At 44.5% G+C, this 26,269-nt stretch overlaps 1 protein-coding gene across 1 annotated transcript in view; it reads left to right on the forward strand.

The window, feature by feature from the left end:
- The window catches only part of LOC122803781 (leucine-rich repeat-containing protein 74A-like), a 1,499,916-nt gene that overhangs the window by 262,463 nt on the left and 1,211,184 nt on the right, over positions 1 to 26,269 (forward strand). The window contains exon 3 of the mRNA XM_044073469.1: positions 5 to 112. Within this exon, the coding sequence (XP_043929404.1) occupies positions 5 to 112 (108 nt within the window). The remainder of the gene's footprint in view (positions 1 to 4; positions 113 to 26,269) is intronic.

Raw genomic sequence — 26,269 nt, forward strand, 5'->3', positions numbered from 1 at the left:
CTAGAACAATAACAAGATAATAAGCATGGGACTTGAAGATAATTGGATCCTTGGAGAAGGAGCCAAATACTTCGCAGAAATGTTAAAACAGAACTGCTTTATTCAAGATTTGGTAGGATGAAGTTTGAAATTTTCAGTTTGTTGAATTTTTCTTTTTGTAATAGATGTGCCTTACTGGTATCACTCATTTGGGTCTGTCAATGAAGTCCAGTTGGTGGTGATGTTTCTGATATCTCCTCTTGGATATTAGGTAGGCATCTGGAAACTGCAGACTGTTCAGTGTTTCTTTATCTTTAATGGGGAGGCCTTTTTGTATGCATAATGGTATGGGAGAAGATGGGATATTAGTCTGAATTAATTGATATGTCTGATATGTGATCGTTCCCATATAAGATGAGACTTGCACGGTATACTTAAACTCTGACAAGGCATTCTCCATCAAGTGCCTTCTCTTCGATTTTGCTTTTTCGTAGTGTGTCACAACTGTGCTGTATCATTGCAGTATTTTTTCACTTTTTGCATTGTAGTGCGACTGTAGAATTGGTGTGTATATAAATATATATATATATATATATATATATATATATATATATATATATATATGTTGCCAGAGTCAACTTTTTACAAATGGGTGTGCAGAGGAAATCTCCCCCCTGGAAAGAAGATTTTTTTCTCTTTATATTTATTGGTGTTAAGCTTCTCAGTATGGAGGAAATCATTGACATGTGACTAGCTGGTGGATGAGTCAAACTCGGAAAAGTCACCTACACAGAGAGAGATAGAGAGAGCGAGAGAGAGACACATAACACACACACACACACACACACACACACACACACACACACACACACACACACACATATATGCATATATATACATGTACACACACACAGTACAATAAAGGCAGACGTATATAAAAGAATTAGCAATGGACATCTACAAGAAACAAAACATAAGCAATTGACAAAGTATGCAAATACATACAAAGAAATGTAACACAGGCAGCATGTATCAAATAGCAAGCTATGCATATGCTGGATACCTCAGTGCATCAATATGGTGCACTGAAGTTTTCAGGCTGTAATAACAGAATAGCAAATGTGACTTGTGGGAACATTTTGGCATTGTACATACGTACCTCTTAGTATAAGTGATTTTGTGGTGAATGTCTGAAATACACACACACACACACACACACACACACACACACACACACACACACACACACACACACACACACACACACACACACACACACACACACACACACACACACACACACACCAACATATGATGACAGCGTCCACAAAAATCCAAATTAATAGTTTATAGAATTTTATTAGAAGTAAAAGTGCCACAAGTGGGAAAAGCAGACCAGGTTTTGACTCTTCTGGATATTCTTTGTTGCACTGAAGAATATTTGGAGAAATCAAAACCTGTTCCACTGCTTTTTTTGCAGTTATGAGAACCCACCCTAATCCTGTTGCATTCTTAAAACTTGGGGTCTTTCATTATTTTTTTAAAACCTTAGTGGCCCAGCGGTTAGAGATGTTGCCTCACAGCAAGAAGTTCTCTGGTTTGATTCTTGACTGAGGTACCTTCTATACTGAGTCTGTACTAAGTCTACATATCCTCCCTTTGTTCACATGGGTTTCAGGTGGGTGCTCCGGATCCCTCCCACATTCCAAAGACATGTAAAATGTGGGCTGGACACTCTAAATCGTCCGTAGGTGTGATAGTGCGAGTGACTGTGTGTTTGGAAGAGCAGCCGTGTCTGGGCTTGCCACCTAGATGTTTGTCACTGTTGAAGTGACACCCTGACTCTTTGTGCAAAAATGGGAAAAGGAAGTGTGGATGGAAGAATATCATTTATGTCATATTCACACATACATTAATAGAAAAGAAAATCAACCATATTAGCATTTTCCATTTACACACATTATACAATACATATGATGTTATGTTGTCACATCTCGCCTTCATTCTTGCTGGTTGGGTTCAGAGCTGAAACTCCAACTCGGCCGAATACCAAAGCTTGAGAGCTTCTACTGGCTCGAGGCTGAGTCCTGTCCCTTGATGCTTAGCGGCTGTTCCCCAGATCTCGTTTGCTGCTTGAAGCTTCGAGATTGTCTTCACTGACTCAGGCTTGTAAAATTTTATATTTTATATCTTAATACTAATAATATTCTAATTACTGTCTCTTATAACCTATTAGTTTTATTGTAATAGCCTTGTGCTACTTTTCTGTCTTAAACTTGGTATTTTTTCCCTTTGCTGCTGCTTTTCTTTGGGCCTTGTCGTCTCTTTAAGAATCCGTTTTAGTTAGAGGATTCTTGTTCCTTCTCTTCCTTCTCTTCCCCTCTTAGGAGTCACCATTTAAGTTAGAGGCATCTTCTCCTGGGGAGGAGATAGTCTTTTAACTTAGAGACTTCTCCTCCTCCCTTTCCTCGTCTTCACTTGAAAAAAAAAAAAAAAAATATATATATATATATATATATATATATATATATATATATATATATATATATATATATATATATATATATATATATATATATATATATATATATATATATATATATATATACACACACACACACACACACACACACACACACACACACACACACACACACACACACACACACAACTTCCTGTCTTACTATCTTTCATTGTTCCTTATAGTTAGTCATGTGTAAAGAACCAACTAAGGAACACAAATCAGGATTTAAAAAGTGCGATTCCTGCACTCAAAAAAATGTCCATAACTGACGGACACACTAGTTGTGTGTACCGTTTTGGACCACTCCATCTCCAAGATTCCTGCTCCATCTGCCACAGTTTTAGCACCAGGGTCTTACAGGAGAGGAGGAACAAGCTCATTTTAACTCATTACATCTGAGTGACACCTCCATGTGCATCAGCAGTTACCTCCTACTGCTCCTCTAGGTGTTAAATATTACTTGTGCATATTTGCATTAATAATTCCAAAACCATGCTACATACAAGGTTTAAAATATTTTACCTTGAAGCATACATGATGGCAGACTCAATTGTATTGTAATTTGACCTCTGTCAATGCGTATTTGTTAGAATTGTAAGGTGATGATTTAATTTTTAAAGGCTCAGGCCACACCCAATAGGAGTTAAAGGTACATACTCAAAATAGTTGTACTGGAGTGAATGGCTTATTGAAAGTGGATGAAGGCAGTCAGACCTCCAAATCGGATACTTCCAAAAAGGCTGCTTCATCGGCTCCGGTGTCTGAGCCGACAAGCAGTATCAAAGTTGTTGGGCCCGAAAAACATAGTTCTCCCTTGGTTCCATCTAATTCATCAGAACCATTGCAGAGCTGAAAAAGCAGTTGGTCACCATCCTTGGAGCCTGTTTGCTTAGTGCTGCTATCTCCTGTATTACAGTCGGTGTCAGGTAGCCACAAATCTTCTAGTTATTCCTCTAGATCCTCCAGGCTGTCGGATGATGATGTGGAGCGGGTAGTGAAGAGTTTGCTTCAGACCCGGGCGCCTAGCAGAAATTCTGTTGAGCCCAGCCCATCGGATAGTGGAGCCAACAATGGTATCCCCAATTATACCTATTCCTCCTCCGACTCGAATGAGTTTGGAGCCAGAGAGTATGGAAGTCGTTGTGCTGGAACCGCCGGAGCCACTAATCACTACTGATATCTCAGCTCCATCTGCTCTGGTTTCCTTGATGCTGTCGTCCATCGAGGGACCTGGGGGCCGACACTCCCTGTTCGGCCTCGGGGGGTGAGAGTCGAGTTGGACCCTTGTCGGAACTGGCTCTCCCACTCGGCGCCTCGGCTCAGGTGAGTTTGGCTCCCACATCAGCCTCAGAGCCACCCTCCTCAGTGCCGTAGAGATCTCCCGGCCTCTCGGGGCTGGAGTCTCTTTTGGCCCAGGATCATGGTGCCTTCGAGGTGATGCAGATTGTGCTCTCCAGTGCATCTGCTCCGCCTTCGGCTCCAGCCCCTCTTCCCCTTAAGTGACCGGTGTCCTCCTCTTCATTATCCCTCCATCACCCACAGAATAGAGAGCCAGTGCCCCAGGAAGCCACAATGGGTGGATCCTCCTCTTCCGATACCTCCCCGGAATATCCCCCCCCCCAAAGGAAGTTCCTCGGAAGAGACAGTGTAAGAGGAAGCACATAAGACTCCCCTGAGTCTGTCACTTCTGATACTGACTTAGAGGATTCAGAAGCGTCCCCACGGTCACCCTTTTGAGAATGTCTCCTTTTCAGACATCCTGGAGATCCTTAAGCAGAGGGGTGTCTGGAAGTCCCTTTCCCCTTCTGAAGATGAGTCAGTATACCTGGAGGCATTTGGCTCTTGTCCTCCACCTCTTGGGTGTCTCCACCTTTCGACCCACTCCTGAGTTTGGTGAGTCGAAAGGTGTGGGACTCTCCGGACTCAGTGGATCCCATTCTGAGGAGGCCTAATAAATTCATTACAGCCCCAGAAGATAGGTAGTATTTAACAAAAGTGGTTCCTGTATATGCAATGGTGGTGGCAGTGGCCACAAAAAAGGAGTTAAAGTTAGCTGAAACGTTTGTATCTGTCCATCCACCGAACAAGGATTCTCATATGATGGACAGGTACGGGAAGTGTATGTTCTCCTCAGCAGCCTTTACCTTGCGGTCACTGAATTATTTGTCACATTTCACGCGACTTCAGAGGGATCTCCTAAAAGAGCTAGGAGATACCCTACAAGGTGCTACAGCCCAGGACTTATCTGATAAGGTTAATTCCCAGCTGGCAACCTTATCCTCCATCTCTAACTCCTCCATCTCTAACTCCTCCATGCGCTTCATATCTTATGCAACCAATGGAGCGAGCAGGACAGCAGGCACAGGAATAACTCTTCATAGACATTCCTGGATGTGCCATTGCGAGTTTGCCGAACCCTTATGATCTCCCTTTATTAACCCTCCCTTTGATGGCTTGTCATTGTTCGGGCCAAAAGTGGAAGAAACTCTCACCAGGAGCCAAGAAGATGGTAAGACACTGTCTGCCATTGGGAGTCCATTTTTCACCCCTACCAGACCTTATCCTAAAGGTCAAAAGAGTGGAAAAATGTGGTTCTGTAAGTCCAAAGGAGCCTTATCTGACACTCGTGGTGATCTTTCCCCCAGGGGCAGAGGGGGAAACAATGGAAGACGCCTTCCATGTGGCATAGGAGGTCCACATAACCAGGGTGACAGAGATACGTTCTTTGGTAAGTCCTTCCAGCACTCCTAAAAGGAGGCCTGCCTGTCCACCTCTGGAGGCAGTCGGGTGGAGACTATCGCTGTACCCAGTAGCCTGGCTAAATTTGACTCAAGACAAATGGGTACATTCCATTATATTTAGGAGATATAATGTTCCCTTTCACTGTCCACCTCATCCGCCGAAGTTTATCCCAGACATTCCACCCGGTCAAAGGGATCAAGCAACACTAGAAATCCAAATGTTGCTAGAAAAAAAGAGTCATCCAAGAAGTCCTCACAGACCAGCTAGGATACAGAATTTACTCAGGGTACTTTTTAGTTCCAAAAATGACAGGGGACTGGAAACCGGTACTGGATCTCAGCAGACTAAACAAGTCGGCGAAAAAGTCAAAGTTCTGGATAGTAACACTGCAGTCTGTTCTCCCGTTTCTGAGAAAAGACAATTGGATGTGCTTGTTAGACCTTCAGGATGCGTACTATCACATAAAGATGGACAGGCATGCAAGAAGATTTCTACGCTTCCGGCTGGAAGCCAGTCATTACCAGTTCAGAGCTCTGCCCTTTGGACTTACCATAGCCCTCAGGGTGTTTACCAAATGCATGGCAGTAGTCATGGCTCATCTGACTCATCAGGGATTCCAGGTGTTTCCATAGTTAGTCGACTGGCTCCTAATTGCCACCACCAAGCAGCTACTAATCAAAGCAAGAGACTACACCATCCATCTCTTCTCAAAACTAGGCATTATTGTAAATGCAGAAAAATCTGCCTTGTTGCCATCACAGCGTATTACATTCATTGGTGCAGATTTAAATACAAATGACATGTTGGCAAAGCTACCTCAAGAAAGGATCCAGACATTACACAGTCAAGTGCTTATCCTACTCAACAAGAAAAGAGTACAGGCAAGATTTGCCTTCAAAGTCCTAAGCTCTATGGCAGCTACGATAACACTACATCCCTTCACGACTTCACATGCGAATATTGCAGTGGCTGCTCTTTGCTTAACTCATTCACTCTGGAGCAGCTCAGGAAAAGCTGCCTGCTTAATTCCACCATAGGAACAACAGTGCAGCCTGAGCTCATTTTCAGAAAATCCATTTGTAATACCATACAGAAAACAAATGTTCATAACTCTTTAACAATAAGAGCTAGACTAAAAATGTAAATGCGAAAGTTGTTCAGCAGACACTGACCTTTCCAACAGTGTAAATGTTGATAGTGCATATCAAAGTCATTATTAAATATTTGGCAAGGAAGGCTGATATTGTGCATATTTTTTACCTTTTTGGAAAAGCAAAGCACAATATCTTGGTCAATATACCATGTAGACCCATACAATTTGAATTGAATTTGTTAATATGAATGTCAGCTTTAAAATGATACCTTAACCATTACTGTGGGATGCTCCTTTCTTGAGATATTCACAGAAATATGATTAATATATTATTTCTCATAATTGATAAATAAAGCATAATATCTCATCACCTGTAACAGACAGAGCCTACATATCAGTGTAGAAGTTGTGCATCTGAATGTCAGCTTCAAAATGATGCATCATTTGTGTGATCACCATGCTCCCTTGCAAAGATATGGGCATAATAATGAGAAGTATTGTAAATGTATAATTTTCATAATCGTACAAGACTAAACAACCTGTGATATCTGTGCATTTGTACAGTGCATAGACACAGTTTTTTACCATGTTGTAAGGAGTAACACTGTCTTTAAAATGAGGTATTACTTGGCACATTTAGATGCTCCCTTACAAATTTATCTACCAAAATATGAAAAAAATTAATAATTTCCATACCCTAACTCCGAAACAAACTTTGATATCAGCACATGAGTACAACATACAGGCACCATTCTTTTGTCATGTTAGAACTATCAATACTGTTTTCAAAATGAGGTATTACTTAGCACATTCAGGCACTCCCTTGCAATGTTATTTACCAAAATATGAAAAAAAAATCATAATTTCCATAACCTAAGTCCAAAACAAACTTTGATATCTGCACGTGTCCCACATACAGGCATAATTCTTGTACCATGTTGGAACCAGCAATACTGTCTTCAAAATTAGGTATTACTTGGCACATTCAGATCCTCCCTTGCAGAGTTATTTACCAAAATATGAAAAAAAAATCATAACTTCCATAACCCAAGTCCGAAATAAACTTTGATATCTGCACATGTGTGCAACATACAGGCAATTTGTTTACCATGTTGGAACTATCAATACTGTCTTCAAAATGAGCTATTACTTGGCACACTGTCATGCTCCCTTGCAAAGTTATTTACCAAAATATGAAAACATCATAAATTTCCATAACCTAAATCCTAACAAAACTGATGTATGTACATGTGTACAGCATTCAGAAGCAGTTGTTTTACCATGTAGACACATGATTGTGAATATACACATTCTTGGTGTAGCCAACATACTGCTGAATGGGTACATGTAAAGAGAAAAAGCAAGGTAAGGACCACCACTCCACTAATGAACCCAGGACAGGCATGGGACAGTGGTAGGCAAGGCCACCTCATCAGTCTGATAGCTGTGTTGGCTACCCACTCAGACAGCCGATAACACTGTATTCTCACAACCTCCTTCTGTGTCAGCAGTCTACCTTACCTATGCCTTTTCTCTTTACATGTGTCCATTCAGCAATGGACCTAAGGGATCAATTTCTGTATTAGTAAGCCCTTCCTGTCATCTAACTCTACACATGCCTGATAAAAGCAGACTAAAAAAATGAAGTATTGCAGGATGGTCAGTGACATATTACATTGTATGTGGTAGTACTCTCCTAAAACAGTTCTTTCTCAGCATCCTCACCAGCTCCTTACCACAGTTATTTGCCAAACTCAGAGAAATATATTTTACACAACACATTTCATACTAGTGTTTTACTTACTATACTGGTCCTACTTGGTCATGGGTGTTTTCCATTCTTCTCACAAGCTGCATGTTGGCAATCCTGCATAACTCTCCTCACGCCATTGTGGAGGTTGGTCAAGAACAACGCAATGCCCTCTTCAGTTAGGTGAATGCCATCCCCTCTGAACAGATGAACATCTTCCACGGTGATGCTGTTTTGGCAGATTGTAGATCCACCAACCCTGTGCATCAACCCATTCTGTAAATGTCTGGCCTTGTGAGCTGCCCGTTGACTGTTTGCTGTCTTCCATATCTGTCGAGGAATTATATCAGACCACACAAAATGACAACGTGGCCACCAAGACTTCAGGTCTTCAAAAATTTCTGTGATTTGAAACCATAGCCGAGTGGTTGACTGATGACATCATTCCCTCCACTCTGCAGCACAAAAATGTCAGGCTCAGGGTAGATGGAACACTTCTCTTCCAACTGCATTAGTCCACTCCAATGCATACCTCTTCTTGCAATCCAGTATACCTTCACACTGGATGTGGGGAAGCTCACGTTGTACCATTGTTCAGTTTCGGAGGCATGGCTGGCAGCCCAGTGAATGTAGGAATGGCTACATACCCACACTTTCACTTGTCTTTCTCCTGGTCGTGAAGCCATGTGAGTGTCAGAAAGTGGACAAACATGCAGAGTAAAGAAAATGCAAATAGATTACTACTGATATTTGACAGATTTGTTGGAAGACTACATTTATATGAATATCATATGCATTACCTGGTTATCCCACCCAAATCTTCCATCTTATCCATAGGGTCAGTATTCTTTGCATTAGGTACATAAGTGGTGATGACGCTTCAGACCTACATGCCTACTACCCATGAAAACATCAAATTACACACAATGACTGACAAGAGGGCACAGAAAGGGCACATATAAAGAGAAAAAGCAGGGTAAGGACCGCCGCTCCACTAATATGCCAAGGACAGGCATGGGGCTCCAGATGTTGGTTATCTGAAGTACCCCATAGCTATGCTGGCTTCCCACTCAGACTGCTGATACCACTATTGTCTCACAACCTCCTTCAGTGTCAGCAGTCTGCCTTACCTCTGCCTTTTCTCTTTACATGTGCCCATTCAACAGTGGACCTAAGGGATGAGGGACTGAAGTAACTCACTAATTGCTGCCCTCATCTTCATACATTTACTACCCTCACCTACATACATTGACCACACCTGAAGGGAGGGGGACTGAGTGGAGAGCTGCACCAAGACAACATGTGAAAAGACACAGACTGACCCAGGCTCTGTCTTTTTGCATGTGTCATTTCCCGGGTGGAAACACTGCATCACAGTGGCACCCCCAAGGCCATGCTTACCTAGGACAGCAGCACTATGGGACTGAGCTGAAGAGTCTCCAAGTTCCCAACTGTGATCCAGGTGGATCGTAAGATCCATGGTGGCTGGGTATGCCCCCCTGTGGTGCATCCACCAACACAACATTCTGAGATGGGACAACTTAGGGTTTGGGCTGCTGCCTTTGCAGTGATTCCCAGAACAGCAGAAGATACAGTCTTACCTTACTTGAAATACTGCATGAGTGGACACTGACAAGGGGTCACAAAAAGGGCATACGTAAAGAGAAAAAGCAGGGTAAGGACCGCCGCTCCACTAATATGCCAAGGACCGGCATGGGGCTCCAGATGTTGGTTATCTGAAGTATCCCAAGACTGACCTTGACCTTGTCTTTTTGCATGTGTCCTTTCCCAGAGGCAAACATTGCATCACAGTGGCATATGACACACACTGATGCACCCGACAGCCTGGCCACAACTTTGTTGTACACTGTGCACTGCACATCTTACTGCTATCAGCAGTCTGCTAGACCCTTATGGCCATGGTACTCACCAAAGCATTCCACGCATAGGTTAATCTTGCAGGTTGGGCATCTCCATGATGGTTCAGCACATTTACCCTTGCTGGCACAGTGTTTGCATCGTGACTTCTGCCATTTCACTGGAAAGCGTGAGCCTTGTTCAAATCGGGTCGTGGGCTCTGTGATGGTAATCTCTATGCATCTTTTCCTTTTCTTGTAGGTGGCCAGGAGGTGCATGCCTAAGTTTCTTCTAAACTGTAACTGGCTTGCCGCAATAACACGGCCAGAATGTGAAAGCTGCCGGTGGCTGGCACTCTCACGGAATAAAATGTAAGCATTCACTATGGCCACATCCCATAGGAACCAGAACAAGTACAGCCACCATTTTCTTGCCTTTCGAGCAGTTGGATACTGCGTCCTGAGCTGATCTGCTCGGTCCACCCCATTCATGTATGTGTTGCACATGTTTACAACTGGTGGACATGGCACTGCAGCTTTTGTTCCATTGTGCTGTCTCCTGCATGTGCTAGAGACTGCCAAGGTTGGGTTACTATTAGTTGACAGAAGAAATACTGGGTTGCTGTCCTTCCATTCAGTTACAAGCAATGGTCCACTCTGCAACTGCTTGTAGAACCCTCAAGGTGCTTTACCAATGGCCTGTCAGTTGAACGTTACAGGCCATCCAGACCTGTTGGTGTGCATGGTTCCACAGCAGTACAGACTGTCTTGCAGTAGTTGCTGTGCCAGAGGAGAAGAAGTTGTCAAAGTAAATGTGATGCTTCTTTCCAATCAGCCCCCGTGTTAGGTCGACCACAACTTGGTGTGCCAGTCCAACCGCTGTGGTCTGCTCTGCCTTTCCAGTGTATACCTGGAATTCATGCACATAACCATTATGTGAGTCAGCCAGCACCCATACCTTAATGCCATACCTCTCCGGCTTGCCAGGCATAAACTGTCTGAATGTCAGACGTCCACGGAAGCCAATCATGGCTTCGTCTACTGCCACCTCACGATGCACATTATACTGTGTCCTACATGCATGAAGTATGGCGTCCAGTATTGGCCGTACATGATGGAGCTTGTCATGACCACTGTCTTCAAAATGAGGTATCACTTGGCATAATTACATGCTCTCTATCAAAGTTATTTACCAAATTATGAAATAAATCATAAATTCCATACCGAAAGCCCTAAATGACATATGACAGCTCTACATTTGTCCATACAGACAGTTTTTTCCCATCCTGTAACTATTACTTAACTTGTTGACATGTTCCCTGACAAAGTTATTTAGCAAAATATGGAAAAAGTTCAAATTTTCATTACCATGGTCCCAAACAAACTGTCATATCTGGACATGTGAAAATAAAAAGTTCAGTTCCAGTTTACTTCCACCGATTCTTATATTTCCAACTAACAAAAAAGAATATCGAATAGATGGAAAACACTCACTTTATTAACAAACTAACAAACAAAGCTTTCGGGAATGTCCCTTCTTCAGTGTTGAATTCAACACTGAAGAAGGGACATTCCCGAAAGCTTTTTTTGTTAGTTTGTTAATAAAGTGAGCGTTTTCCATCTATTCGATATTCTTTTTTGATATCTGGACATGTGCACAGCATACAGATGCAGTTCTTTGTTATATCGTGCAAGTACTAATACAATCTTCATAATGAGCTACAACTTAGCATGTTGACATGTTCCCTGACAAAGATATTCACCAAATATGAAACAATATCATAACTTTCATAACCAAAGTCCTAAGGAAATTATGATATCTGTACATTTGTCCAGCATACAGACAGTTCTTTTTCCATCCTGTAAGTAATACTGCCTTCAATGAGGTGTGTGTCTTAACTGTCCATGTCCATGTTTAGGTTCATAATTGTGGTCAGTGTCTCATTAAATTTGCGGTTTTCAGGCACACCACAGAGGATGTACATCACTAAATATTAATGTACACATTCATATCCTTCAGAAAATACATTCTAGCAGAAATCCTATTATTCCAATAACTTTCAAAGTTAAAAAAGCACATAATTTAAAATCTATCCCTGTAATTCCTTGCAAATGTCGAGCATTTCACAGTCTTTCCAGATATTGCATCATATATTTGTTACATTTCTTAAAACTGTTCAAGTGACAGACAAAACTGGTGTGTGGGGGTGGCTTGCAATAACTACAAGTAGAGAATAGCCAAATCTAGCATATCCATTTAGCAATGTGATAATGACCTCTACTTATGTGAATCACACTGACAGCTGCTGAGACTTTTACCTGAAAAGTGATAATGACAGTGCTACATTGTAACTGCACTTATTGTTAATGTGATAATGACCTACACTGCATTCATACAAGGTATGCATGCTGAGACACAGGTGATAATTGCTGCACATAACCTGTTGAGTAGGCGTTCATTGTATTACCTTATGCAGCTGTTATGTAACACAGACTCATTATCATCAGTAAAGAGATGACCTGAGTCATTCAGTCAAATAGTATAACACTTAGATATTACTGAGCCCTTCCACACATGACTGATAGAGCCGGGAATATCGCCCAAAATATATGGTTGCTCCATGCTGGTACTTTTGTGCAAGTAATAACATTTATGTCACTGAGCCAAAAACTGAGTATAATCACAAACAAAAATGACAAAGTCAGAAATATGTAAGTAGAAATAGAATAAGACACAGCAGTGAAAAAAAGCAGCAATATTGTCCAAAATATGTGGGTGAGCTATGCCAAAAATCAACAATATAATGTATGTTACGCAGCCTTTCATCCCACCCAAACATGTTGTGGCAGTCTGACCATGTATGCAGAAGCACTTTGATGTACAATGAATTATTTCACCAGGCAACCTACTTATGAACCTATTACAGTGCCTAAATCTGTTTATTTTAATATACATACAAGTGCAACTTAATTTAAATGTGCTAGTGGAGCCTTCTCCCCAAGCCTTTGCTGAAAAGTGGTTTTAACGCCCAGATGAAATTTCTTGGTTACAAAAAAAAAATGGTGGTTCAAGGCTCACTATGCTTTCTTCTGTAGGCATGCACATTCAATTTAAGATGGAGTTCCTTGTGATGCATTAACTTTGCAGAAGAAAGAGGTAAAAGGTAAAAATGCAGGGCAAGACTCACAAACAAGGTCTTATCATGGAAATTGAGACTTAATGGGGGAACAAAACAAACAGGTGAGGTTTTAGACCAAGTTAAATGAGAAATCTGTAACATTTTTCCAGTACGCAATGTAACAAACCATATGAACTAATGATGATTACTCTAACTGTAGACTACCATAACCAACATCATAGAAAAATAACAAAAAATGTATCCATATGCAATGTATGGAAATATCAAAAGAGGAAAGGATCAAAAATTCAAAACTAATGATCTGAAGTAGTTACTTCATTTTTTCTGCAACCTGTGCGTATCGGATCCGACCTTGGATCCAAGCTGGCAGCTTCACTAGCTAAGAGATCCGAGCTCCTAGCTCCTCCCCCTACGCATAATCCCCTGCTGCCTACTGTATTACTCCAGATCGAGTTTCTAGTAAAGAGCTCCTTAGGCTTGGTGAGATTGTTTCTTTTTTTCTCTCAGAGAAAATATCCTTAGATTTAATTTTTGTTTAATTAACGTGTGTTGTGGTAGTAACCCCCTAGTAGATTTAGAGTTTAGAACCTTTTTCTGTAGAGTTTTAGTCTTAGCGTCATGTGTTGTTCCCCTTCCCCCTTAGTGTTTGGGTGTGTGTTGTGTTAGGAAATGGCTGAAGGGCCCAAGGCCATTTTTTCTAAGTGCTCTGAGTGTGGCCATAAGCTTTCCCCAGCTGATGGCCACACTCAGTGCGTTTTGTACCTGGGAGTGGCCCACTTATCAACGGCTTGCCCAATTTGTGCAGCCTTTAATGCCCGGGAAATTAGGGACAGGAAGAACAAGGTGATCCTGGCGGGCTTACTTCCCCAGTATTCGGCTTCTTCTTCCTCCCCCTCGAAGGCTCAGGCTGCTTCTGTAGCCTTTAGTTCCCCCTGCTCTGCCTGGGACTCAAACTCCCTCTGCTATGCAGGGTTCGGGGGACGCTAGTGTGTCTGTCTCCAAAGAAAAGAGACACAAGGAGAAAGACAAGCACAGGTCTCATAAAAGGCGGGCTGAGGACCATCCCTCAGCCCCCCCATCTAAAGTGGTTAGTTCTCCCTCAAAGGCCTCCGGATCCTCCCCCACTCGGCTCCATTAGCCTCAGTTCTCGCCAGAGCCAGAGGAGGAGTACTGGTCTCCTTCGAGGTCGTTGAGGTGGCCTCCCGGCCCGCCTCGACGACTTCCTCTAGATCGACCAGGAGCCTTAGCGACGCGGACATGGATCGGATGATGCGTCGATTCCTGCAGACCCAAATGCAGATGGGGGTGCTTTTGCCTCCCCCCCCTCAGGGGGGGAGCACAGTCCCTCTCTTTGCTCCGATCACTCCTTCTCTGACCCACTTTAGGGTTTTGGAGTCATCGGATCTGGGCCCTTTTGGAGCTGGGGTTTTGTCAGCGCAGATAGCTCCTGTATCTTCGACGCCGACCGTACGCTCAAGTCAGGGCCGAGGGCCAAGCATCGGATCTGTGGGGATTGGTATGTCTCCGGTGCAGTGTCGGTTGGAGCACACATCTCTCTTGGATCCGACCGCTTCAGCTCCGATGACGATCCCTGCTTCGGAGCAGAGGAGACTACTTTCGAAGCCTGGGGAAAGTAGTTCTCCTTCGGCTTTTGAGGTAGTGGAGAGGGTGCTGTCGAGGTCTTCCAGATCCCCGGTCCGGGCCTCGGATCCCCCCGCTCTCCCTATGCATGTGGGTCTATGCTCCATCATCCATCCTATGGGACAGCCTGCTCAAACCCTCCAGTTAGTTCCCTTAGAGGAACAGGACCCCGTGGGTGAGCCCTCCTCTGACAGTCCCACCGAGGAGGTGATTCGCAAACGGCAGTGTAAAAGGAGGCACTTGGACTCCCCTGAGTCCCTCACCACAGACACGGATTTGGATGAAGGGGAAGGTTCCCCAAGGTCACCCCCCCGAGGATGTCTCCTTTGGAGACATCATGGAAATGTTGCGTATTAGAGGGGGGTGGTCTGCCCAAAAACCTTCCTCAGATGAATCGGTGTTCCTGGAGACATTTGAGGCAGGCCCGTCTAACTCCTGGGTGTCCCCCCAGGCTGACCCTCTGGTGGACTTAATCACCACCAGGGCGTGGAAAGAGCCCGACACCGTGGAGCCAATCCCTAGACGTCCCGACAAAGTTCTTAGCCCCCCCGCAGATAGGCAATCCTGGGCTAAGGGGTCCCCTGTTGATGCCATGTTGGTGGAGGCCGCCACGAAGAAGGAACTCACACAGGAGAGTTCCTCGGTCCATCCTCCGGATAAGGAATCTCGGGCAATGGACCGTATTGGGAAGCGGATGTTTGCTTCAGCAACCTTCTCCATAAAAACACAAAAATCCAGGCAGAGTGGCAAACCCAACTAGTCCAAGTGCAGTGACCTGGTAGCCAAAAAATGAAAGTAGAGCGAAGATAATCCAAGTTAAGATCTTTATTCACATCAAATGGACAAAACAATATAACAAGCGCTTTCGCTCAGCTTAATGCTGAGCTTCCTCAAGTTAATTTTAAAGAAGCCAAATGGCCACATTAAATAGTCATTTCTAAATCACTAAATTGCTTAATTAGTTAAGCATTGCAATTCAATATAACAACTGAATGATACAACTAAAGGAGAATGCAATTAAAAAACATCCCTGATGAGAAATTGCATTCTCCTTTAGTTGTATCATTCAGTTGTTATATTGAATTGCAATGCTTAACTAATTAAGCAATTTAGTAATTTAGAAATGACTATTTAATGTGGCCATTTGGCTTCTTTAAAATTAACTTGAGGAAGCTCAGCATTAAGCTGAGCGAAAGCGCTTGTTATATCGTTTTGTCCATTTGATATGAATAAAGGTCTTAACTTGGATTATCTTCGCTCTACTTTCATTTTTTGGCTACCAGGTCACTGCACTTGGACTAGTTGGGTTTGCCACTCTGCCTGGATTTTTGTGTTTCTCTGTCACGCTTTGGATTTTTTCAACCTTCTCCATAAGGGCGCTGAACTATATGGCACACATTATCAGGATACAGCGAGACTTAATTAAGGAATACGCTGCAGCCCCCCCAGAGTCCATGACGGTCGCTGATAAGAGCACATTTGCGACTTGTATGGCCACTCTAAAGTCCATCTCTAACACGTCCATGCGGCCACCCTCTCATGCTACGGAGGGAGCCGCTAGGGCTAGCAGAGCCAGGGTAGTCTTGTGGCATCATGCCTGGCTCCACCTTTGCAATTTCACAGAACCCTTCAAGGCGTCCTTCGTGAATGCGCCCTTTGACGGATCTTCGCTTTTTGGCAAGACCGTACATGAAACGCTGGTCCAAAGCGAGAAGGATGGGAAGACAGTGTCTGCCATCGGGGTTCGCTTCTCAAATCCCCAACAATCCTTTTCAAGGAATCAGAGGGGACAAAAGAAGTTGTGGTTCCTCAAGTCTCAGCAGTCTCATCCAGCTTCAGACCCCTCATCCTCTAGAGGCAGAGGAGGACAAGGTGGATGCCGGCCCAGAGGCAGAGGGGGGCCGAGTAACTTCGGGTCTAGGGAACCTTTCTCGGACAGGCCCATGCAACAGCCCTGAGGGCTTACCCGGCTGTCCCTCTCTGGAGGCAGTCGGGGGCATTTATCGGAGCATCTGTCAAATTGGGAGTCCATCACGACAGATCGATGGGTGCTCCGAATCATATCCAGAGGTTACACCATTCCATTCATGAACCTACCCCCCAAAGTCAAGCGCCTCCCCGATGTCCCACCCGATCAAAGGGAGGCATCAGCTTCAGAGGTGTCAAAGCTGCTAGAAAAAAGAGCCATCCAACCCGTCCCCCCAGACCAGTCCAGATTGGGCTACTACTCCAGGTTCTTTTTGGTGCCAAAAAAGACGGGGGACTTAAGACCGATTCTAGATCTCTCCGCCCTGAACCTGTTCATCCTCAAGGAGAAGTTCCGGATGGTCACTCTTCAGTCTATTCTCCCCCTTCTTTGGGAGAACAATTGGATGTACTCTATAGACCTCAAGGATGCGTACTACCACATTCTGATGGACAGGCGATCCAGGAGATTCCTCCGCTTCCAGCTGGGAGACAGTCATTTCCAATTCAGGGTTCTCCCGTTCTGCCTCACCTCAGCCCCCAGGGTGTTCACCAAGGTCATGGCGGTGGTTGCAGCCCACCTGAGACTCCAGGGCATTCAGGTGTTCCTGTACCTGGACGACAGGCTCCTTGCCGCCCCCAACAGGCATCAACTATGTATTGCAAGGGATTATGCTCTGACTCTCGCCCAGAGTTTGGGCATATCAGTGAACCTTCAAAAGTCCTTCTTTTAACCAGTGCAGGGTTTGGAGTTTATAGGGGCCAAATTGGGCACGCGCATCTCTCGGGTCTTCCTAACCCCAGACAGGCTCAGCAGCTTATCGCATCAGATCTTAGCCCTTCTTCGAAGCCTAGCTCCTGCGGCGGAGTTAGTCCTGAGGGCACTGGGGTCTATGGCAGTGGCCATCGGTCTCTCTCTTCATGCTCGCCTATGAATGAGTCAACAATATAATGTATGTTACACAGCCTTTCATCCCACCCAAACATGTTGTGGCAGTCTGACCATGTATGCAGAAGCACTTCTCTGATGTACAATGAATTATTTCACCAGGCAACCTACCTATGAACCTATTACAGTGCCTAAATCTGTTTATTTTAATATACATACAAGTGAAACTTAATTTAAATGTGCTAGTGGAGCCCTCTCCCCAAGCCTTTGCTGAAAAGTGGTTTTAACGCCCAGATGAAATTTCTTGGTTACAAAAAAAAAATGGTGGTTCAAGGCTCACTATGCTTTCTTCTGTAGGCATGCACTTTCAATTTAAGATGGAGGTCCTTGTGATGCATTAACTTTGCAGAAGAAAGAGGTAAAAGGTAAAAATGCAGGTCAAGACTCACAAACAAGGTCCTATCATGGAAATTGAGACTTACTGGGGGAACAAAACAAACAGGTGAGGTTTTAGACCAAGTTAAATGAGAAATCTATAACATGTTTCCAGTATGCAATGAAACAAACCATATGAACCAATGATGATTACTCTAACTGCAGACTACCATAACCAACATCATAGAAAAATAACAAAAAATGTATCCATATGCAATGTATGGAAATATCAAAAGAGGGAAGGATCAAAAATTCAAAACTAATGTTTGTGTTGTGAGCAAATTGCTCACCCCTCAGATGTGGTGGGAGGAGGGGGTGAGAATGCCAACACAAATGCTAAACTGTTGAACAATCTGGGAGGTTGCACTGTGATGCACAGCTCTGGGGTGTAATGTATAAAATTGTCCTCGATTTTGAGCCTTTGTACCACCACTAAATTTGGATTAATTCAAAAATCTTGCAAAAAGACTTTGAAAGGTTTGCTCACAGTAGTTATAGCTCAAATATTATCACACATGCATTCTAAGATCAAGTTATGGTGTTTTAACAATTTTATCAGTATAGAATTTGATTGTTATTATTTAATTCAAGTGATTAGCTTTAAGAATGTAAAATCGTACAATGCATGCCATGAATTCATTCTGCTAAAGTCTGCTGTAATAGAAAGAAAGCTCACTGTACAATAAAAACGTCCAGTATTTCTGTGGTGGTTTGCGTATAACTAAGTTAATGTTAAGTTGTCAATCTCGCCTTCATTCTTGCTGGATGGGGTCCGGAGCCGATCCTCGGCTCCAACTCGGCCACTTAATAAAGCTCGAGAGCTAATTTTACCGGCTTGAAGCAACCCTATATCCCATGATGCTAGGAGATAACTACCCAGATCTCGTTTGCCGCTTTCGCTTGCGAGGTGCGTTTTTACCGGCTCTTGGTAAGTTTTCAATTTTCAGACTTTTAGTCAGTCCCGTTTGTCTTAGTTCCACTCCTTTTATTGTTTTAACTGGTAACGGTTAATTTTTAAACCCTATTCCCGTTAGTGGTTCCCCTTATCCCAGTTATATATCCCTTCCCCTAGGTTAGGCCTTAAGCCTCCCCCTTTCCTAATTCTATCAGGGATTCTGTGTAGTGTTTGGGTGTGTTAGTATCCCTGTTTTATTTTTTATATTTGGATTGGTTGTTTGTGTGTGTGTGTGTGTGTGTGTGTGTGTGTGTGTGTGTGTGTGTGTGTGTGAGTGTGTGTTTTTTACTTTGGTGCTCCCTCGACACTGTTATGTCGAAGGACACAAAGGTCTCAGGCTTCAAGAAGTGTGACTCGTGCTGTCAGAAAATGTCTCTGACAGACGGTCACACTTCTTGTGTTTACTGCCTGGGACCTCTGCACCTGCAGGACTCTTGTTCTGTGTGCCACACATTCAGCCCAAGAGTCCTGCAGGAATGCAGAAACAAATTAATATTGAGGGGCTTGTTAAAGCCTGAGAGCTCCCTGACTAAGTCTGCTCCGGGGAAGCCCTCGAAGCCAGCAAAGCCGTCGGCTCCGAGTCCCAAGCCATCGGCTACTGGCTCACCTTCTGTGACAAGATCGGCTCTGGCCAGAGCCGATCCTTCCATGTCACAGCTTCCAGTATCGGCTCCACTCGGCGCCAATACTGCTGAATCCTTGCACTCACTGTCGGCTCCGGCTGGAGCCGACGTATCCTCGGCTCCTTCGGCTCCACCCACCTACAGAAAGAGGTCAAGATCCCCTTCGTTGGAGTCTATCCATTTGGCTCCGAGATCACCCCTGCTCTCAGAGCGGAGCCATCGGAGCCAATCTTCTCGGTCATCCAGGCTTTCTGACCACGACCTTCAGAGAGTGGTGAGTAGGCTATTAAAGTCTCAGGCATTGGCCCAAATGCTCCATAGCCCATCTCATCAGATGGTAGCTATTACACATCCACCTATTATTCCTCCTTCGACTCTCCTACAGAGTTCGGAGCCGGAGCTCCTCGGAGCCGTGACTGTTGTGGCATCGAAGCCGATACCTCCCCCTTCGGCTCCGTCGTCCTCTGCTCCGATCTCCTCCTTGATGCCTTCATTGGAGGGATCCGGGCGTCTGGTCTCTCTCGCCGGCTCCGAGGGGGCGAGTGGCATCAGACCCTTGTCCGATCCCGTTCTCCCTCTCGGAGCGTCGGCGCTGGTGAGCTCGGCCCTGACATCTGCTTCGGAGCCATCCCTGTCGGTGCGGCCTGAGGTTCCTATCTCTTCGGAGTGGGAGCCCTCTGGCCTCTCTGATGGGAGAGCCTTCGAGGTGATGAGGAGTGTACTAGCCCCAGGGCATACTCAATGGTCAGTTCCATCAGCTCCTCCCACTACAGTGCCTGCTGACGTCTCTTCCCACTCTCTTGCTCCCGGGCCCAGAGATCCAACGCCTCAGGTTTATTCCTCTTCCGAGGCTTCTCCTGACCCATCAGGTGAGCCTCCGCCTAAGAGGACATGTAAGAGGAATCATCTAGACTCCCCCGAGTCTATTGCATCCGATACCGACTTGGATGAGTCGGAGGGATCCCCAAGGTCCCCCTCTGAGGATGTCTCTTTCTCAGACATCCTTGAAATCCTTAAGCAGAGGGGGAACTGGCCTTCCCTTAATCCTTCTGAGGACGAGTCGGTTTACCTGGAGGCGTTTGGTTCTCGACCATCCACCTCCTGGGTGTTTCCGCCTTTCAACCCCCTTATGGATGTGGTGGCTCGGAAGGCGTGGACGGCCCCGGATTCGGTGGAACCCACTCCTAGGAGGCCTTCTAAATTCATTACGGCCCCACCTGATAGGCAATTTTTGACAAAAGGTGTCCCGGTTGATGCCATGGTGGTGGCGGCAGCCACCAAGAAGGAACTAGCTGATCCTTCAGTACCTATCCATCCTCCTAACAAGGATTCCAGGACTATGGATAGGTACGGTAAGCGGATGTTTTCTTCAGCGACCTTTACCATGCGGTCGCTGAACTACTTGTGTCACTTCACCCGCCTTCAGAGAGATGTTCTCAAAGAGTTGGGAGAAGTTTTACAGGATCCGTCAGCTGCTGGGTCCCAGGATAAAATTAACTCACAGCTAGGAACCCTAAACTCTATTGTTAACTCCTCCATGCGGCTCATTTCATATGCAGCCGATGGAGCGAGTAGGGCCGCAGGCACAGGAGTGGCATTAAGGCGTCACAACTGGATGCGGCTTTGTAATTTTGCAGACCCCTTTAAGGCGTCCTTCACAAATTCTCCTTTTGATGGTTCGACCTTGTTCGGACCTCAAGTGAAAGACACCTTGACCAGATGCGCACAAGATGGCAAGACTCTTTCTGCCGTAGGAGTCCGTTTCTCCATCCCTTCAAGACCTTACCCCAAGGGTCAGAAGGGAGGGAAAATGTGGTTCCGCAAATCTCAAGGAGTCACGCCTGACGCACGAGGTCAGTTTACCCCCAGCAACAGATGCCACCCTAGGGGCAGAGGGGGTCCGCAGAATCAGGGTAGCAGGGAGCCTCTCTCTGACAAACCCTTCCAGCATCCCTGAGATGTTGCCCGATTGTCCACCTTCGGAGGCAGTCGGGGGAAGATTGTTGCTGTACCCAAAAGCCTGGCTTTCCCTTACTCAAGACAAATGGGTACAGTCGATCATATCCAAGGGTTACAAAATTCCCTTTATCCAAACCCCAATTCAGCAAAAGGGAACCCTTCCAGACGTCTTCCAGTTCTAAGGGAACTAGCAATACCAGAGATATCAAAACTGCTAGCAAAAAAAGCCATCCAGCCAGTCCCAGCAGACCAACTAGGATCCGGAATCTACTCAAGGTTCTTTTTAGTACCGAAAAAGACAGGGGACTGGAGACCAATATTAGATCTCAGCAAACTAAACAAGTTTGTAAAGAGAACAAGATTCCGGATGGTCACGCTACAGTCCATTTTACCCTTTCTGGGCAAGGACAATTGGATGTGCTCGGTGGACCTTCAGGATGCGTACTATCACATCAAAATTCACAGGCGCTCCAGAAGGTTTCTCCGCTTTCGGCTGGGGGCCAGTAACTACCAATTCAGAGCCCTGCCCTTTGGTCTCACTACAGCCCCCAGAATGTTCACCAAATGTATGGCAGCGGTTATGGCTCACCTGAGACGTCAAGGATTCCAGGTGTTTCCATATCTAGACGACTGGCTCCTCACTGCCACCACCAGGCATCAACTTCTCCAAGCCAGAGATTACACCATTCACATTTGCAGAGGGCTAGGAATCTCTATAAATTTCGAAAAATCTGCCTTGTCGCCTTGTCAATCTATTACCTTTATAGGCGCCAATTTGGACACCATACAACTGTCAGCAAAATTAACAGATCAAAGGATCTTAGATATTCAAAACCATATCCATGTTCTTCTTCAGAGCGACAAAATTCAGGCCAGGTATGCCCTGAATGTATTGGGTCTTATGGCGGCCGCCATAACACTTCTTCCCCTTGCCCACTTTTACATGCGTCTCCTTCAGTGGATGCTTTTCGCCCAATGGTCTTTTCAACGACTCCCTATGCATCACAAGATCATGATAACTCCAGCTTGCAAAAGGCATCTGTCCTGGTGGATATTGTCCCCTCAAGTCCATCAAGGCAGACCCTTTGTTTCTCCCGCCCCGGTCGCCACGGTTACATCGGACACCTCCCTGATCGGGAGGGGGGGGCATTTTCAGGGCAGGATGGTCCATGGCACTTGGCAACCTTTCGAATGCCACCTGCATATAAATGTCCTGGAGATGAGAGCAGTGCTTTTAAAGTTGCAAGCCCTCCACGACTCTCTTCCCCTGGGGACTATTGCAATCCAAATGGACAATATGTCCGTAGTGTGGTATATCAACAAGCAGGGCGGAACCAAGTCCTATCCCCTGTGTCGAGAGGCACTCAGACTTTGGCAGTGGGCAATCTCTTCTCAGCGGTTTCTGATAGCAACGCATATCCCCGGGAAGTCCAACATCATAGCGGACAGGTTGAGCAGAGCTATTCTCATGCCTCACGAGTGGTCTTTCAAACAATCTGTGACGGAAGAGATTTTTCAGAAGTGGGGCCTTCCTTGCTGCGATCTTTTTGCTACGCCTCAAAACAGCAAATGCCCCGACTTCTTCACCCTCATCCCCCTTCCAGGCCATCCCCCCAGAGACGCTCTAGTCCAAGATTGGCCCCGGGGACTTCTCTATACTTTTCCACCTTTTCCTCTAATACCACAAGTAATTCAGAAAGCAACTGCCTTGAGAGCCAAGATGATTCTCATTGCCCCTTATTGGCCTCGACAGATATGGTTTCCGTTCCTGCATCTTTATCTTTTGGTACAGCCTTGGCATCTGGACCCGGTTCCAGATCTTCTGACCCACCAGTCGGGGCAGCTGCACCAATCCATACCTTCTCTCAACCTCACTGCTTGGTTGCTCCACTTCCGTCCCTAGCCAGGCTTCCTATGATTTCTAATCCCGTCCGGGATATCATAGTAGCTTCCCTTAAATCTTCCACCAGAAGGATTTACACTAGTAAATGGCAACGTTTCTCCTTCTGGGCGTATATAGATCCCTTTACTGCTCCGATTAATTCGGTCTTGGACTTCCTAGCTGAAATTTTTCACTCAGGATCTTCTTCTTCCACAGTTAAAGTTCAGTTGGCAGCCATTTCAAATTTTCATATAGGCTTGTCGGACCGCAACATCATGTCCCATAAGCTTTGCAAGGCATTTCTTAGAGGTGTATTTTTACTTAAGCCTCCAATCAAAGACCCTCCACCACAGTGGGATCTAAATTTAGTCTTAACATCCTTGATTCTTCCCCCCTTTGAACCTGCGGCTTTCTGTTCATTGAAATTTCTTTCCTGGAAGACACTCTTCCTAGTCGCCATTACTTCTGCTAGGAGAGTATCTGAGCTTCATGCCCTCTGCATTCGTCCTCCCTACTTAATCTTCCACAAAGACAGAGTTTCTCTAAGGACTAATCCGTCTTTCTTACCCAAGGTGGCCTCGCAGACGAACTTAAATCAATCTATTGATCTCCCAGTTTTTTTCCCAAATTACACTAATAGAGCAGAGCAAAAACTACATTATCTGGATGTTCATCGCCAGCTCCGATATTATTTGGACAGAACCAAACAAATTAGGAAATCTGATCAACTGTTTTTATCGTATGCAGAGAATAAGAAAGGCCTTCCAGTATCTAAGGTATCCCTATCTAGGTGGCTGTCTTCTGTGATTACATGCATTTATCAACTCAAAGGTAGAGAGTTGACTTCTAGGCCAAAAGCCCATTCAACTAGAGCACTAGCTACATCTACAGCTTTTCAAGCTAGACTGCCAATAGACACTATTTGTGCAGCAGCCACATGGGCCTCTCCTCATACCTTTGTTTCGCATTACAAAATGGACTTGGCCTCCAGAAACAGGGCAAATTTTGGTTCCACCGTTCTCAAGAGTCTGTTCCATTGAGCCACCCAGGATAAAGGTGCTAGGCACGTGGTCCCATCCAGCAAGAATGAAGGCGAGATTGACAACTTAACATTGAGAAGTTATGAACCTACCATAACGTTCCATGTTAGTTGTCTTCTCTCGCCTTCTTTCTTGCATCCCTCCCACCATCCCCCTAGCCTGGACAGACCGAGAAGATTGTTCCTCTTCCTTGAAGAGTCCTGATCTAGCATTTCCAGCTAAATAGCTTACTAGTGTCACTTGATTAGATTGGTCTCTTTGGTGGGATTATTCCCTTTTTCCTCCTCCTCTCCAGTTGGAGGACTATATTCCATAATTTTTCCTTAGCTACCAAACGAGATCTGGGTAGTTATCGCCTAGCATCATGGAATATTGGGTTGCCTCGAGCCGGTAAAATTAGCTCTCGAGCTTTAGTAAGTGGCCGAGTCGGAGCCGAGGATCGGCTCCGAACCCCATCCAGCAAGAAAGAAGGTGAGAGAACACAACTAACATGGAACGTTATGGTAGGTACATAACTTCTCATTTTCCCTTTTTGGCCATGGTGGTGAGGTGGAAACTGTCTGACATTTGAATGCACAAAACAATGAAATACTATTAATATGAAGTCACAAAACAGTGACATATTCTAGCCTACTACAAATCCCATATATCAGCTTTGATGCTGATAAGGAAAGGGTATTTAGTAATATGTTAGTAATATGTGTAGGGTGTTGGCTTAGCATATATGAGTAATGTATGCATTTGTCCCTTTCCAAAGTGGATCAGTGTTTTCTCCTTCCTCCACCAAACTGAAAAGTATATCCCAGGATCCATCTTGTCTCGTCGCCTCTGATTTTCTCCCTTTTTTTTAAATCGCCTACCAGTGGACCTCTTATATCTCAATATCATTCAAAGACAGTTTGCCATGAAAACAGAAGTCAAAGAATGTGTCTTTTTCCTGAATGGATAGATAAGAATGCATTCATAAGACCATGAAGACAAAATATTTAATCATCCTTCTATAAACCTAATCACAAGCCCTGCAGTATAAATGTAATACACCTAGCCCCTTCCTGGAAATAAACCTGCCTTTCTTTCACTGAACTTGAAACTATCATTGACTTCCTAATCATATTCTCTAACCCTACAACGTCTAGTATTGCTTATCCAAAACACTGACACCGAAATATGCATTTCAGCTGTTCTCTAAATCCAAAACTTGCCTTCACTCATTAAACCTAATCCCTAGCCTTCTTCCCTGTCCCTAAACCTAAAAGTTCAATTTTCTCCACAGCACTAATCACAAACCATAGTCCCTAATGCTAAATACTCCATTCGCCCGTAATCCTGATGTATCATCTCCTGGTCCTTCAGGCTTGCTTCAAATCCCTCTTCATGGCTGCTACACTTATTCTTTACCCCCAAAAAGAAAGAAAATAAAGGGAATATCTTCAAAACAGGAGAGTCCAAAAATAAAAAAAATAAAGAAATTAAAACTTTTACCACAGAAACTGTTAGCAGATTATCTCCACCAAAAAGCTGATAAAACATGAAACTAGGTTTTTGAATTGTTTTCAACAAATGCTCATAACTTCACATCCTTACTATTTCATGTTCAAATTTTCAGCATACTATGAGCCAGCATAATCTAATTTCTGAAACTAAATTTCAGAAACTTGGATCAAACAATTTTTAAGAAACTGATAATGAAAATATAACAATAGAAACAGTAAAATTGTAGTAAAGGGACTAAATACCATAGCACCGGTAAAGAAAGTATAGAAATGCTTGAACAGAGTTCTTCTACTTTGGTAACA

The sequence above is a fragment of the Protopterus annectens genome, chromosome 6.part0 (genome assembly GCF_019279795.1).
Source record: "Protopterus annectens isolate FY-2018-M chromosome 6.part0, PAN1.0, whole genome shotgun sequence".
NCBI classification, from domain to species: Eukaryota; Metazoa; Chordata; order Ceratodontiformes; family Protopteridae; genus Protopterus; species Protopterus annectens.